Source organism: Accipiter gentilis, chromosome 33, assembly GCF_929443795.1.
Source record: "Accipiter gentilis chromosome 33, bAccGen1.1, whole genome shotgun sequence".
Lineage (NCBI taxonomy): Eukaryota > Metazoa > Chordata > Aves > Accipitriformes > Accipitridae > Astur > Astur gentilis.
In genome coordinates, this window is record NC_064912.1 from 906,741 (window position 1) to 922,895 (window position 16,155).

General features: G+C 43.3%; 1 protein-coding gene across 1 annotated transcript; it reads left to right on the forward strand.

The window, feature by feature from the left end:
- Positions 1-25: 25 nt before the first annotated feature.
- LOC126033896 (major facilitator superfamily domain-containing protein 1-like) lies at positions 26-12,448 on the forward strand. Its single transcript, XM_049790947.1, has 13 exons — positions 26-72; positions 270-370; positions 2,362-2,486; positions 2,583-2,638; positions 3,419-3,562; positions 4,047-4,205; positions 5,764-5,879; positions 6,792-6,892; positions 8,810-8,921; positions 9,560-9,697; positions 10,266-10,405; positions 10,566-10,677; positions 10,964-12,448. Exons 1-13 carry the CDS (start codon positions 54-56, stop codon positions 11,078-11,080), a joined length of 1,440 nt encoding a protein of 479 aa, XP_049646904.1. The 5' UTR covers positions 26-53; the 3' UTR covers positions 11,081-12,448.
- Positions 12,449-16,155: the final 3,707 nt, after the last annotated feature.

Below are 16,155 nucleotides of genomic sequence, written 5' to 3' on the forward strand. Positions count from 1 at the left end.
GGCTCCGCGCTGCGGGCGGGGCTGGGCCCGAGGCGGGGCCGGCGGGAGGCGGCATGGCGGCGGCGGAGCGGGGTGAGCGCCGGCGGGGAAGGGAGGCAGCAGGCCGGGGCCCGGCCGGGGTCGCGGGGCCCGCAGGCGGTGGCGGGTCGGGCCCCGTCCCGCCGCCGGGCTGGGCCCGCCGGGCTGGGCCGGGGCCTGCGGGAGGGGAGAGGAGGGCCGCGCCGGGCCGTGAGGTGGAGGGTGTGAGAGGGTCCTCTGTGCCCCGGCAGCTTCCTACAGGTTCGCGGTGCTCTTCTTCAACTGCCTCCTCACCTTCGGCTCCTACTTCTGCTTCGACATCCCCAGCGTCCTGCAGGAGCAGTTCCAGGGGGTAAGTGCCGGGCGGGCAAAACAAGGCAGAACCAGCAACACGGAGGCCTTGGGTGCCGGTAGAGGTTCAGGAGCTCTTCTTACGGGGTCGGTACCGGAGTCGTGCGCTGGGGTCTTATGTTCCAGGTGCTGGGGGTGAGGGGTTGTCACTGGTGTGTTTGCTGCGAAGAAGATGCACGAAGCTGGGACGAGCCGTGAGGGGTTTGGGTTCTCACCACTGCCTGGAGAACTGGAAATCTAAAACCTGACCTTGCTCGATGGTTATCAGCACTCCAAACAACTGTTCGCTACACTAATGAAGTCCAGAGTTAGAATGGTGTTCACGCCACTCTGCACGTGGAAGATCCATAGAATTCAGCATTAGTACCTACACTGGACTGGAAGACTAGCGACATCAGAGATAGGAGACTAGAAAAGACTTTCTGGTCTTAAGATCCAAACCTCCTGATACTGCAGGTATCACATCACGTCTGTCTTTGCTAGCTGAAGGACAGAGCCCTGCCAGGAGACCACAGGAGGACTCTGTTGTGTAAAAACTAGTTGTATTCTCAAATGCTAGAAAATTTTGTTGTTCAGGGTTTAGACAGATATCCCAGTTGATTTCTGGGATTTCTCCAGGGATGCAGGAGTCCCAGAGTTCTTACCTGAATACCTGACAAATTCTTACTTGACTCATTTATCTGTCATTATTGGATTTGTTTCATATCTTTTGAGACTTGATTTTACTCGTGTGTGCCATCTGCTGGTAGGTTAGTATGTGTAGGCTGAAAGTCGCTGTCCTGTTCTTTGCTTCAATAGCTTCAAAACCAAGGGCAGAAATATATATATAGCTTGCATGTAAGGTTGCTGGGGTTTTTTTGAAATGCAGTTAATCCATAACATTCAGACAGTGAACTCCAGGCTAAATTGAGTGCAGTTTGTCATTGAAAACAGGAGTAAAAACAAAAACAATAGGTCCATATTTATTCCTTCATCCTCCACAACTTCTGTAGGTCTGTGGGAAAAGAGTCATCTATTTATTTACTGAGTAAAGGAAAGGTTGTCATGTTTTGTTACCTAGATAACTTTATAGGGTAATGAAACCAAGCAATATTTTTCTGTACTAGGTACTGTGCAAACAGTGGTTTTGTCTGCTGACACTCTCATAATATTTCTGCTCTGGTGAATTTAGCCTCTGCCTGCCTTACACAAGTGGTACAGTGGTAGTCAGAGCATCTAAGACCAGTGCTTGCAGTGAACACACTTTGTTCTAGAGAACAGTTTCCCCGCAGCCTCAGACCTTTTTACTACAGCAGATCTGAGGGATTTGTAAATATGTTGGCTCTATAAAAATCATGTGGTTAAAATCACGCTTTCCTTGTGGTTATTCAAGATGTTAAGCTTGTGCCTACTGGTGTGGAAGACCTAGTGTCTGTTTCCCAATGCAGGTAGACTTTTAGTAGTTGGAAGATCGAGAGTTTTTTCCTGATCCTGTTGAGAAGATGTTGCTTTTCAGTAGCAAAAATTACATTATTAAATCGTGCTAGGACTACTGGTTTCCTACTGTTCAGCAAATGCTTTATAGCTGTAAGTTAATATGGACTACTGGGAAGTTTCCTACTTACACACTGCTTAAGACTTTATAGTATGTAATGAAGAGTCGGATCAAGCTGAACTATAGCCAAGAAATTCAGGGATCAAATAAACCTCACGGTGCAGTCTCCTGGCTTTTCTTTCGGACTGATATGTGTATAAAAGTGCGAAGCCCCTGCCGCTACTGCCACAGAAAGGGAAAGGGAAGACAAAACATGCCGGTGGCCAGTCATTTCTCATTTGGCAAGGGCTGGCTTGCTGAGAAAAGACACAAGTCCTCTAATTCCTGGTCATGGAAGTGAGAACTGAGCAGAAGAAATAGAAATCTAGTAGGCAAGAGCTTAACTTCATTTTTAAAGGAATGTGTGGGTTTTCATCCGTGTCTGCTGCCTAACACAGGCTCTGTGACTTGTTATGCAGAACTTGACCTGCCCCAATGGAACCCATCATAGCAGCACTGGGGAGAATAGCACGCTGGACTGTGTTGAAGGCTTGGGAATGACACCTGCACAATACAATTTGCTGTACGCGATCTATGCTTGGACGTAAGTCACTTTTCTCTTGCTTTGGTGGGGCAGGGTAGTTTGCTAGTTGCTTCCCAGCAGCAAGACAAAAATGTTTCTGTTCTTGTTTTCTCCTAGAAATGCAGTAGTGGTTATTCTGGCTGGATTCCTGATTGATAAACTAGGAAATCGCTGTAAGTTCTGACGATCGATTAATTTGTTCTTGGACTGAAGTGGAATTTCAGGCTGTTCTTTCAGTGCAAAGGGATGATCAAAGGTTCCACTTCAGTAAGATCACAGAGGGATGGGAGAGGAGGGACAGCTCTGTGTGTGGAGTGTGTGACGATTAGTTGAGCAGCTCCATGAAAGCAACTGAGACGTTTCCATCCTTTGACCACTGACTTATCTGAATTTTCACAGCAGTGCAGTAAATGTGCTTTCCTCTGACATGCATGTAACAGGGAATAGTGTTACCTGTTTTCAATGGGACAAACTGATAAAGTAGTGTTCTGTTCCCTGCTCTGACATTTTTTTCTGGCATGTGCCATAATCTGAGACCTAGCAGTCCCAGCAAATGCAGCTATGCTCTGTCTCTGTATCACAGAGGTAAACATCTTACAGATGAGGAGACAGAGGCACAGAGAAAGAAATCGCTCGCTCTAGGCCATAGTCTGTAGTGGAGCTCGGGACAGGAACAGGGACTCTATATAGAGAGTTCAGAGTCCTCTCTGTGACTTGTTCTGCCTCTCTAACCTTCCACCATCATAATATCATCATTATTTTGAGGATTCCCAGGTCATTTTATAGAGACCAGTCTTTACAAAATTACAATAACGAGGGTAAACTGATAGAAGCCCACAGGTTTACTGGTGTGTTTTGAGGTTGCTCTTTTGCTTTTTGACAAAGAATGCTTTTGTCCTGAGCTCAGCATGTTTGTTGAGGTTTGTGGTTTTTTTTTTTCTCTTTCTTCCTAGTTGGTGTCTTTGTTTTCTCTCTTCTGACTGTGCTGGGATCATCAATCTTTGCTCTAGGCTCACATTTCAAGGGGTCACCATACCTCCTACCAATGATGCTAACAGGAAGACTGCTCTTTGGCTCTGGGAATGGGTCACTTACTAGTAAGGAATTCATATTCTTTATTACGCCTCACCAGAGGGTCATGATGCATTTTTATTTTGCCTCCTAGACCCCTGTCCTACCAGTCAGCTTCACCTGCTCTGCACCAGGAACCTATGTTGCTAACAGAAGAACACTGCTCCTTGAAGGGTTGCATGGATTTAATGTGGGCCAAAATGTTTAAAAGTCTTCCCCTCTAACAAGTTTGTCCTTCTCCCAAGGGCGGGGACTGATGTGTGATTATTATGCCTTTGGGGTTGTTTTTCTTGCCTTGTTTGAGGGCTAAGTTCACCTCCCATGTCCCAGCATGATTTAGTATGTTTTAAAATGGATTGCGAAGTTGACACATAGTACCTCCATTTGGGATGTGTAGAGGTCTTTCTTTTACTCTAGCTTAAGCGCTCTAGCTTGAGAGGCTGTGTTTGTTGGTTCTGTGCAATGCTCTTGGCCAAGTCTGTTCAAGAGATTATTTTTGTCTTCTCGAAGTTGTGCAGAATCGTATCACAGCCTTCTGGTTCAAGGGGAAGGAACTGGCACTCGCATTTGGACTGACTCTGTCTTTCTCCCGTCTTGGGAGTGTCCTCAACTTCTTCTTCACCCAGCAGTTTGAAGCAAAATTTGGAATGCAGTGGACACTCTGGGGAGGTGAGTTTCTTTGGTGCTCTGGCCTTTTGTCTTCTAGACGTGAGGCTAGCCTGTTTTGTCCAGTTATGAAAAGTACCTGAAAGAGATAGTGAAGTTAGCAGGAGGAGGCACATTATTTTCTAGTTTTTCCCATTGATTTCTGTATGCAATGGAGTGGTGTTTTCTTCATTGATATCTGAAAACCCTCTCTAAAGCTGTAGTGTCAGCCTGACAGTTTTGTCTGCGGTTTTCTTGAGCTGTTTTAACATCTGCAGTCACAGGTAGTCAGTACTTAATGTAGGTTTACTCCCATGGAATGGAAACTTGAGAGTCAAACAAAAGAGGAATCTAATGTGTTTGTTCTTCTGTATTTAGCTAGCAGAACGTGCTGGTTCTGTAGTAGTATCTGTATTGGTCTCAGCATAAAATGCCTTGCACGTGGACTGATCAAAACCGTAGATTTAAATTACTGTGAGAAGCAGAATCTGAATTACATGTTTCTTAGTGTGAATCTATTCTAGGGTTCATATCTTTAGAAGATTTGAGTTTCTGTCCTCTCTTTGGTGCAGTGAGATGGGATCTGCCTCTAGTGGCAGGGATGATCTCTTTGACAGTGCAGTTAAGCAGTGGCACTCAGGTACTCTGGTGTGCTGGAATGGTGATGATAGGGAGACCTGCCTCAGGGCATCCTTTGTGTACAAAGACTTGGTGATTATAGGAAGGTGATACTTCCCAAACAACAAAACAGTATGGGCTATCACCCGTGGAAAAGAGGATGCATATGTGAGATAAATCTCTTGCAGAAATTGAAACCCAGTTGCTCTCTTCTGATTCCAGTTCTCAGAGGAGAAACTGTGATGGGTATGGTGTATTGCATCTCATCTGACACTGTTAGTTTAGGGCTCAGGCAGCATTTGCAAGCACAGCACAGCGATTTCAGTAGCCCGTGAAGGGATAAATACATCAGACAAAGTGTGTATGCATCACAGAGATTGTTTTGGCTCTTTGGAAAAGAAAATGGATACAGATCTCTTTCTGGGAGAAGGATGTCTGCAGCAGATGCCCATTGCTAAACTTGCTTCTGGCATATCCAGCATAATCTAACTTCTCTGGAGCTGAGTATGCTGTAGTAACTGCAGTAGGTCACATAAATGAAGAGGTATAACTTCGCTTCCAGTACCAGCCCATGTGTGATACCCCTCCTGCTCAGGGGACCATGGAAGTTTCTTCACCTCTGGCTTGTTTTAACCTTGGGTTTGTTATGCACAGGCCTGCTGCAGTTTAGAAGGCATTCTGGCCAAAGTCCAACAAAGTGGCTATCTTTAGAGACGAGTGGGGTTCAGCTTCACTGGCCTCAGGGAATTCTGCAGCATATTGGAAGCTTAGTGGACAAAATGCTCAAGGACCCTACAGGGTGGTAAGAGGTAAATGGTCCTACTGTATGGCTGCAGTAGGGAAGACTGTTAAGAGAAGCCAGGAGTAGGAGTCATAGAGAATTCTGCATATTGCATGCAGTTGGTTTTGTCATTCAGCTCTCTGCACACTGAGGAATTTCTAACACTTCTTGTGTCTTTTCCAGGTACCTTGCTCTGTGTGCTTGGTTTTGTTTCAGCCCTCACAGTCAGTGTACTAGATAAAGTAGGCATGAAGCAACTGGGCTTGGATGGGGTTATCCAGCAAGAATCCAAAAAAGTGGTATGTGGTGCACAAGCAGCTTTTCCATCTCAATCTTTGAAAGCCTGGGGTGCATGAGCACTGCTTTTGCAGTGCAGGGAAGCCTGCAGTAGTAAGAGCTGTTCCTGGCCAGAAGAGGGCATTAACACCACTTGATTACATCTTCCAGAGCAGTTCTTCAGGTATATCTGAGGCTATGGCATCTGCAAGCCACTGGACAAATGCAAATTTTCTGTTTAGAGCCTATGTATTTGCAGCCTTCCAGAGAGCTGAGTTAGCACTCTGAACGGCATTACTTTTCTGAGCCAGTTACTTCTTGACTGGAGGTGGCTCGGAGAAGGATTCTGTGCATAAAACTAGATAGTAACCTTTCTCTGGAACTGCTTTCTGGCTCACAGGATCCACGATAGAAAACAGCTAATCTGGTCAGTGCTGAACTATCTTTGGCCAGCCCTTATCTTCCATTCCTCCTTGCATTCTTCTGTCTAGGAACAAGCATTACAGGCAATAGGTTGCAATTTTTATGGCACTTAAATCTATTAGACAGCTTCCTTCTCATGACAGTATTCTTTCTTACTGGTTTCTGTATCTCAGTGTTGTGACTCCTGCTTACACTCTATCTTTCCACTGTGTTTCACTTAAGGTTTTGCAGTAGGCTCTTAATATAGCCTGCTTAGAATAGTCTCTTGCAGCCACAACCTTTATAAAAATAATACGAAAGCTTTTTTTTTGTTTTTACTGAATAAAGAAGGAATGCTTTGGAGTCAGCACATGCCAAATTTTGCTTAGAGGTACATGAGCTGCCTTTCAATTCCCTTTTACCTGCTGTTACTTCTTCATTTTTTTGTGATCTTCAGTGGCTTGCAGAAAGTGACATTAGTGTGAAGCTGAAGACTATTTCCTGGTGAGTGAGGGCACATCTTATCTTTGCAGCGGATTCAGGACGTCCAACGACTTCCCCTTCGCTACTGGCTCCTGGTCCTTACCATCATGTTCTTCTACAACGGAGTCTTCCCCTTTGTGGCCGACGCCAGGTATTGCTCTATGGCTGTAGTCCGCTGACTGATACAAGCCTATCGGAGCCTAGCAGGCCCTTGATTTTTAGCTGACTGGGAAGTATGGGGTAATATGCTCGTTCCTTCCACTCATGAAACACAGAGAAACATCCCTTTAACACCTAGTTAAAGATATGAGGGTTCTTTGACCTTTCTTTCCCTTCAAAGATGAAGGAGGCTTCTGAAGGAAAGCAAAAATAACTTAAAGGGAAATTATTAATCCCAATATTTAAAGCTTGGAACAATGCTGAAGGAGGAACAGAAGGATTTGGGAGAAGGGGAAGAAATACTTTATTTAAAAAATAGCTTGTAGATATTTCACCTTTGTGACAGTCCAACAAAGTGGCTGTCTTTTGAGCTGGGTGGGGTGTTAGCTTCACAGGCCTGGGGCAGTTCTGTCCTGCAGTTCTGCATGTTGTCTGCTGTGTTTGGAACAAAGCTAAGCTTGCGTCAGCCTGGGTTTGTAAGTGAGGAAGCCTTTGCATCCCAGTGCAAGGCTTGCAGACTTCCTTTTTTATGCCTTCATTTGCTTAGAACAAAACAGCAGCCTGCCCAACTAAACTGGGACTCCTGCTTCTGTCCTGTGGCTCTGTGACAGACTTGTAATTTTGCCGGTTTCTTCCTGTTTGTGGATGATGTGGCTTCTATACATAGCGAGTATTAACTTTTTTGGTAGCAAAGGCCTGCACTAAAAAAAAGAAAATTATTTTGGTAGTATTTCATTAGTGATTTATAGTAAGCCCCTGTGAAATGGGGAGTCAAGAAATGTCATCAATGTTGTCATAACAAATGTACAAGTGACCACTTATTAGTAAAATAAAGACATTCAAGATGGTAAGGATCATCAAGGCCTTGATGAGATGGGCTTTCTATCAGTTGCCCTGTCATTTTAACTGAAAACAGTATCTATTGGTTACACAGAATCCTCCTTTCTGCAATTCTGCCTCCCTGCAGAATCTTTTTTTTTTTTTTTTCCTCCCTGTGGAGCAAAAGTTCAGGCACCAAGAGTCATGTTTCACACATCTTTTCTGGCAAAAAATGCTGTGGTGCTTCCCAGTTGGAAAAATAATGGTCCCAAGGCCAGTGCTCTTTGGCAAATTCTGTTGCAGTAAATCTTCAGAGAACAGTGTCTTGCTTCATACTTTGCTGACAGCACAGGCTATAAGGGCTCATTATTACTAATGGTAAGTAGCCATGCAAGTAGCCAAACCAGGTTTAAGTAGCTTACAAGATTTCTAAATAAACTAATCTTTCTAAGCTGTTATGACTGTATGACTGTAAATTCTGTAAAGAATTTGAGTAAGTTTTAATGCCATTTTTGTGTGTCCCTAACAAAGGTGAAAGGCTGACTTCTGACAATGAAAACAAAACTTGGTTTGTATGTTTTCTGCTTTAACTGGGTCTCCTTAAGATGCCAAGGGGGGATTCCTAGTACTTCTAAAATGCAGGTGTTCAACTCAATACTGATCTTTGCTGCTGGATTATTTTTAAATATTTTTCCAGCTCCTTAGCATTCTCACCCTTGGATTGATAATGCTTTCTGCTTCTTCAAAGAGAATGTAAAAAATCCATCTGTATGTTTTGAACAGGTGATGGCAAATTGCTGTGCTGATGTAATTGAACATATGCCCAACTTTAACCTGCAGTTTTACTCTGCACTTGCAGAAGTGTCTTCAAAGTAGCCATTTAAGCTACCGGTTTCTCTATGGTGTGCACCAATTAAAATAAAACAACAAAGGCTTGGCACTACAAACCAGATGGAATCAAACTTGTTTACAAGTCCTCTCATTAAAACCCTTCCTGTCCATATGTTTGTGCTCAGACTTACTTTCTGTCAAAATAACCAGATCAAGAATCCTAATTATGTAATTTTTCCTCCCTTCATTTTATTTTTAGCAAGTTTATCCAGGATAAATATTCTGGTTACAGTCAGCAGGCAGCCGCTTATATTGCTGGGGCAGTGTACGACAGCTCCCTTGTTCTCTCTGCAGCAGTTGGCATATTAATTGTGAGTACCCAAAATCAGAAGTGCTTGCTGATAACTTTTTCCTAATTTTTTGAAATGTCTGTGTTACAACCTCCTCAACCAGAATTTAGCCTGTTGTTGCTAAGCAAGGAGTCCTTTAATTACTTGCAAACTGGAAGATGCACTTTAGTCTGAATTAATAGTCTGAATAACAAGAAATAATGTTAACCTGGTTTTTCCTCCGTCCCTTTATTGTGCTATGGCAGCATCAAGCCATGGCGAATGGCTGTATGTTTTGAGAATTCTGAGACTGGAACAGAAAGGATGAGGATAAGCTTTGCAAACAGATGAGAAATGACAGCCTGTGTGTAATCAGTCCCTGTTTTGTCAAACTCTTCGTTTTCTTATTTCCATAATTGTCAGGGCATATCCTCCCCCATTATTAAAGCCTGCCATTTCACATGAATACTGGACACTGATTCTCTGACAAGTGTTTCAGTCTTGGTTCAGGAGTACGCAAGAGGAACTAGTAGTAGCTAGTCTGCTACAATATCAAGAACTAGGGAATGACATGTTACAGCCACTCATAGCAGCCCACTTTGCGCAGCCGCTCATGTCGCTAGGATCTGTGGGAAGCAAGGATCCCTTGTAAGAAGCCTTATGTTTGTTTCCTTTACCAGGACTACGTTGGACTGAGAGGCATATTTGCTGTTGGCTGTGCTGCATTGACTCTGCCAGCCTTCGCTCTCCTGGCATTTACCTTTGTTCCTCCCTTAGTCTCTACCATCTGGTTGGGGATTACTTACTCCTTTGCTGCTGTAAGTTCACAACCCCACTGCTGTAGTTGAGCATTTTGTGGCTGTGCTCCTTTTGCATCCTGGATGGCATGTATCACTGCCCTTGTGTCCTCGTGAGCAGGTTTAGCAGCCGCAGTTTGAAGTCATTGGCTCCCTGATTACTTTGGTTAGTAACAAATAATCCCAAAGAATCAGTATGGGCGCAAAGCAGAGTAAGGGACCACTTGATACAGCATCAAGCATTAATCTGTCTGTGCTTTTCCTAGTGCTTTTTCATGTTGAATGTAACACCTGAATCTCCTATGAGTCTTAACGAGCTAAATCATCAGGTCTAACTCCCCTTCAAAAATCTGGAGTCAGGTTATTCCAGTTTCAAATAATATGTGTTGTCTGTGCTGCGTCAAGCTGCTTGAAAAGGATGGAAAACAGTCTAGAACCAGCCAATAGGCTGGGAGGGATAAATACCAGATTTTTTTAAGAGAAAGCACAAATGTCTATTTAGTGGGAATAATTCCTTTTTAAACCAATGACCATCTAACACCTTTAAATAAGGCTTTGTGTTAATTCCTCTTCTTATTACTCCTACCAGGCTAGTATGTGGCCATCCATACCTCTTGTGGTCCCCCAAGCAACGTTAGGCACAGCTATGGGGCTTGCAACTTCTGTGCAGATGATTGGAGTTGGCCTTTCGAATCTCATTGTTGGACACATTCTAGGAACAAAGTCCAGGTGAGAATGCTTTTTCTTTTAAGCAGAGACATCAACAGTGCTAGTGGAACGGTGTGAACAGAAATGAGTGTCTTTGGAACCTGATGCTGCAAGAAACTGTAGAGGTGCCTTAAATATCTTCAAGTGACTAGTTGTTCTATCCTGTTTTGGCCTTTTCTAGTGAATTAAAGATCCCCCTGTGGCGCTGGCAACAGATGATGATCTTTATGTTGGCAAACACTATTGCATGCATTGTTGCCTCCATTAGCCTCAATATTGTGGACAAGAAACAGGTAAGTGTGATAAAAGGTGAAGAAGAGCCTTGCATCACCAAGTTGCTCTTATTGATGTAATAGCTGTTGGGTGTGTATATAAGTAATTCCCCTGACATAAAAAAGGGACCGCATAAAAAGAGAACTATCTGCTAAAATATTGATGCAGTGCATAGTAGTCAAGCTATTGGCAGCTGTATTTTTTTGCAAGAAGGTGAGGGGAAGGGCCAGGACAGAGCTGTAGCAATGAATGTGTACAGGAAGAGCAGTATCCTTTTTGTCACTAATTGCTCCTTTGAATTTCTAGGGTGGGACACTGAACAGAACAAGAAAGGGAGCACCTGTGGAGCAGGACGACAGAGACCCTGCAGATGCAGCACCGCTCCTTGATGATGAAACAGGAAACGAAGGCACTGTCAGCTGAACCTTTGCAGTATGAGAACAATGACAGCTGCCAGACATAGCACTGATCACTTCTGTTTGAAAGTAGATTTTTAGCCTATGTATTTTAAGCATCTTTAAAGGGAATCTTGAAGGGAACTGTCTACAGAAAGGGATGTTTCCACTTTCTTATGCCTGGCTCACAAGTGAAAGGTGTCTGCTGGATGGTTCTTAGGCATTCTCCAACATACAGAAACCTGCATGGGGCACTTTAAGAACTACACTACAGTAAGTGAAACTAACCTAGCTGAAGCTTGTTCTTAAGCCATTACATAGCTGCTTTTCAATCTTGCATCAAAACTGCCTGCATAAGGTGTGCCTGCCTGGTCCACCATTGTTTCTCTGTCACAAGAACGCCTGTACGTCAGCGCTTGCTGATCCACATACCTTGGTAGGCCTGCTGTTTCAGTTACTGCTCTAGATTAGCATGCATCTTTCGCCAGTTACATATCCAAGAAAGTGACACCATCATTATTCTTTAGGCAGGAGACTGAATTAATCAAATTGATTACCTTTTGCACACAAGCCTAGCTTAATTTCTTACTACCCTACTAGAAATGCTTCTGTAAGCCATGCCTATTCATTTGCCTTCAAAGTGTAAAAGGTTTTGATCTGAAATTCTGTCCTTTAAACCAGGGTGCTCTTACTCATGAATGCTAGAGGCTTATTTTACTCAGCCAACTGCCTTTTTCACTATGCAAAACGCTCACAAACACTCACAGTGTTTACAAAAGCACAAAGGATGCTTTAAGAATGAAGTAAACTTTAACATAGCTAAGTACAAGGAATGCTTAAGTGAATGACTTACGTAAATTATTACAAATCCTTAAGAGAAGAGCAGCTCTGCTCAAATTGCATTTAATATAAACACTAGTAGACTGAAAGTAATTTAAGCACTGACAGCATCCAGTAAAGTCACATTTTAAGTAGATGTCACAGAAGACAAATCCACCCATCAAAGCAAGGTTTTTTTAAACTGATTTACTGAAGAGAATGTGTTCAGAGAGCAAGGTCTTCTAAGTAAGTTTTAAGTTACACTGTGGATTCATTTCACACTGCAGACAATTAAAGGATTTCCCTGTTGTCTGGTGCAGCAGAAATTTGGGGGTGGGATTAGAAGTCACAGAACTGCAAAATCAGAGATTCCTTTAGTTTGGTGGTGACCTCCTGAGATCATCTAGTCCAACACCCCCTGCTCAAGCAGGGTCAGCTGGAGCAGGTTGTACAGGACCATGTCTGGTCAGAGTTTGAGCATCTCTGCAAGTAGAGGCTCCACAACCTCTCTGGGCAACCTGTCCCAGTGTTTGACCACCCTCACAGTAAAAATGTGCTTCCTTGTGTTCAGATGGAATTCCATGTCATTTTATTTGTGCCCATTGCCTCTTGTCCAGAGGAGTCTGGCTCCCTCGTCCTCACTCCCTCCCAGCAGGTACACACTGGTAAGATCCCCCGAGTCATCTCTTCAGGCTGAAGAGCCCCAGCTCTCTCAGCCTCTCCTCCTGTGAAAGATACTCTAGTCCATTTCCCACCTTTGTGGCCCATCACTGCACCCCCTTCCCAAGTCACACCTCTCTCCTACTAGGGAACCCCAAACTGGACTCAGTACTCCATGTGAGGCCTCACCGCTGTTTTAATTCAGCTGGTAAATCCAACTCCTGCTAGACTGCGGCTTTAAGTACATCCCTCAGTCTCCACTCACTGTACTACACTTCAGTGAAATCCTCCAGTTGTATTTTTTCATAGTGGAAAAATCCCATGGTGAATTTCCAAATGTGATTATGAAAAACCACATGCAGCAGTACTATATACTCATGTTGGAGGGCTTGTGTACAGAAGAAAGTATGTGCTCAACAGAGCTGGTTTTTTTGTGTCAATACTACCAACACCTGGCTTAAAAGCAGTGACTTGAGCCTGGCTGGAAGTCATCAGCTTTTGAGTTTATATACCATACAATGTTGCAGCTGAACTCCATGGGGTTGGTCCTGTAATGAGTGCTGGGATACCCACTGGAAGTCCTGTGTTAGGTTCTTCATGGAAGAAGCTTAAAAGCCAGCCATTCCTGTTTGCCATCCCATAATCTACTTCCAAATTACCAGAAAAGAAACTTTACTTCTTTGTTTTGAAGAAGAGTTGTGACATACTTTCCTTAAAATCTGCCACTGGTACGATGTAGCACTGGAAGTCTCACTGCCTACTCTACTAGGTTTCACTGTGAATCATTCCTGCATATTTCCTACAGTTGCCACCTATAAGGAGAACTTCTGCTGGCCACAGAGGTTTTTGTAGATACCATTGTACAAAGATCCCTGCATGTGCTTTTAAAAAACCTTTCATATAATCTGAAGATGTGGGGAGATTCTAGTGATCTTGGAGTCTCTTGCATAAAGACCATCATTAGGTTGGGAGGATTCTACTAGAGCCTCTTACAGGCAGAAAGTTGTTTGTAAAAGACTGCTCATGTCTTTCAGCTCAGATTAATAAAGCTTGAAGCTGACGTAACAACAGTAAGGAGGCAGAGAATGATCCTTCCTGCAACAGTACCTGCTCATCTCCATTAGGGTACACCAACAGCTTCCTGCTACTCCTGTTTAACTGCTTTTTTCATTAATTGCTCTACTGATGACAGGAAAGCCATCTTCACTTTGCCTGCCTTCCCGATTCTGGCTTGGCACCTGCTGTCGAGATGCCAGAGCTCACTTCTGAGAAACTTTTTACAAGGTAATTGCATGGTGCTCTACTTTGTGCTTGTCATGAAAATGAAAGGGTGGCATAATGGAAGAAACAATCAGCTGGTTTTGTTTAATTTTTGTAGTATTGCACTGATCACATATACAGGTAACAAACTGCTCACCCTCTCCCTAGCCTTGAGCAACCCTGGGAATGGTAAGCTCTTTTCAACAATATTCTTTGGCAGAACCTTCCTCTTGCATAAGACACAGTGGATTGCAACTCTTAAAATATAAACTGTGAAACTTAAAAGTGGATGTTAGTTCAGGCAACTTACAGAGAGGTGGACTTTTTTTTTTTTTTGCCCATCATGCTCCAGAGCATGCTCCTAGAAGCCAGAAAGTTAAACACTTTTACACATTGGAGCACACATTTATGTAAGTTGTGGGAGGTGGCAGTAAAGGAAAAGCCATCATCTTTATGAGAAAGTAGCACAACATTAAATTCCTGGTTACTTCTGATAGACCTCCATGCTCCTGATCCACTTTGGCACACTGTTTGTGCTTTTGGCTTAAGTGGCATATAGTGTACACCCAGCAGTAGCATGGGAGGGATAATCAAGCCGCCAAAGGCAGCATAGCTACTATTTAAGATATATGTATATGTAGGACAGAAGAGGAAAGTGGTAGGGTAAGAGACCAGAATTAGAAGCTGGTTGGAGCTAGAGAGGCTGATGGGTAAAGCAAATTACTCCATTCTTGCTGGTTATGGCCAGTATTTTGACCTGCTTGAGGAAAAGGAGGTCCTGTTAACAATATAGAGTTGCAGCTTGAAAGAAAGGGAAAGCCAGATTCAAGACAGGATAATCTTCATCTCCAGAAGCAAGATAAAACAATAAAAAAATAGTCAGGGCTGCAAATCTAGCACAATAATTAAAACCTGCTCTTTCTGCTCATTGTTTTCAGAGGGAGGAGCAAATAGCAACTGGGCTCACAGCCTGGACATCCACCTTAGTCTGCTGGCTGTTTGTGGGCGTTCTGTGCATCAGTTCTTAGCTAGCAATAAATCACAACCCAGTCTACTTCTTTCTTGCACAGCTGATGACAAGTAATGACTAAATGGCTTATCATGTGCCACAGTCTTCTCTATAATCCTGCCCTCTGTTACCAGCATATAGTCAGTTACCAGAGGTCAGTATCCTCTGGCTTTCTCTAGTCTAGCACAGCACAGCATCCTGGTTGTGACCCTACTTCATTCCTCAACAAAAATAAACAATGGAAAACTCCAGCCTCCACAACATTCTAAGCTACCACCTTTTCCAAAGGGAAGTGATAGAGGATTTCAGCAGAGCTTCAAGCTGAAATTCAATAGGAGACGCATCAGAGGACTTGAACAAAATGCTGGGTGACCAGCTGGCTTCCAAACTATGAAGACACAAGCTGACAACAAAGCACACTCCACATGTTGACCGACAAGCATCAAACTGTTCTCTACCACACAATCACACAGGCAGCCAAGACACTTGGGACATCCATGCACCAGTGTGATCCTATATATGGAAGTAACTGCGAGAATTTTTCCAGGAACATACCACAATTACTCAGTTAGTGCTTAAATAATTGTCTCCAGACAACACTACATATGTTCTCTCACCAGACAAGCCCCAAGAATGTACTTTAGATATTCCAAGTCTGATTAACCTCTACAAATCCTTCAAAAAAACCACAGTGATGCTACTGAAAACACTGACAGAGAGGACGTTAATCATCCTCATTAAGAGTGCAAAATAGGCTGTTCATCAACGGTTATACAGTGATATATTGAAGGACAATATCAGACAGTGCTTGCTTAAAAGGTATTGCATGGAAGCCAGCAGTCTTAATAGGGAAAACATGCATTGATCTGGGTTAATCAGGTTCACAGGGGATCAGGAGGAATGACACATTGCAGCTGGGCTGCTCATTAGAACAGTGTTGTCTTGTACTGGACAGGCATGGTGGCATATTTTGGAACCAAGCAGCAGCTATGCCTAGAATTGTACACATGACTTATGAAAGCATGCAAGTCATTCTTTAACCACTTTCCAAGCTTATTATAACAGATATCATCATTTTTTTTACCAGACTGAAACAGTAACCTGGATAATATTCTATTCTAAGTGTTTAAGGTACAAACCTTCAATTTATGGGCAAAGCAGTGAGGTAATATATAGAGTTGCAAAGTGAAACTATACTGTAGTCTACTAGTTGCCAGCAGTTCAAAGGAAAAACAATCCTTCGTTGTTAATACTTTATCGATCAAGGATATTTGCAAGTTCCCACACTAAGTGGATCCTACCCAAAGCATTGTGCACGCTTGAGAGAAGAGTTGTGAACTACAAATGGCAAAACT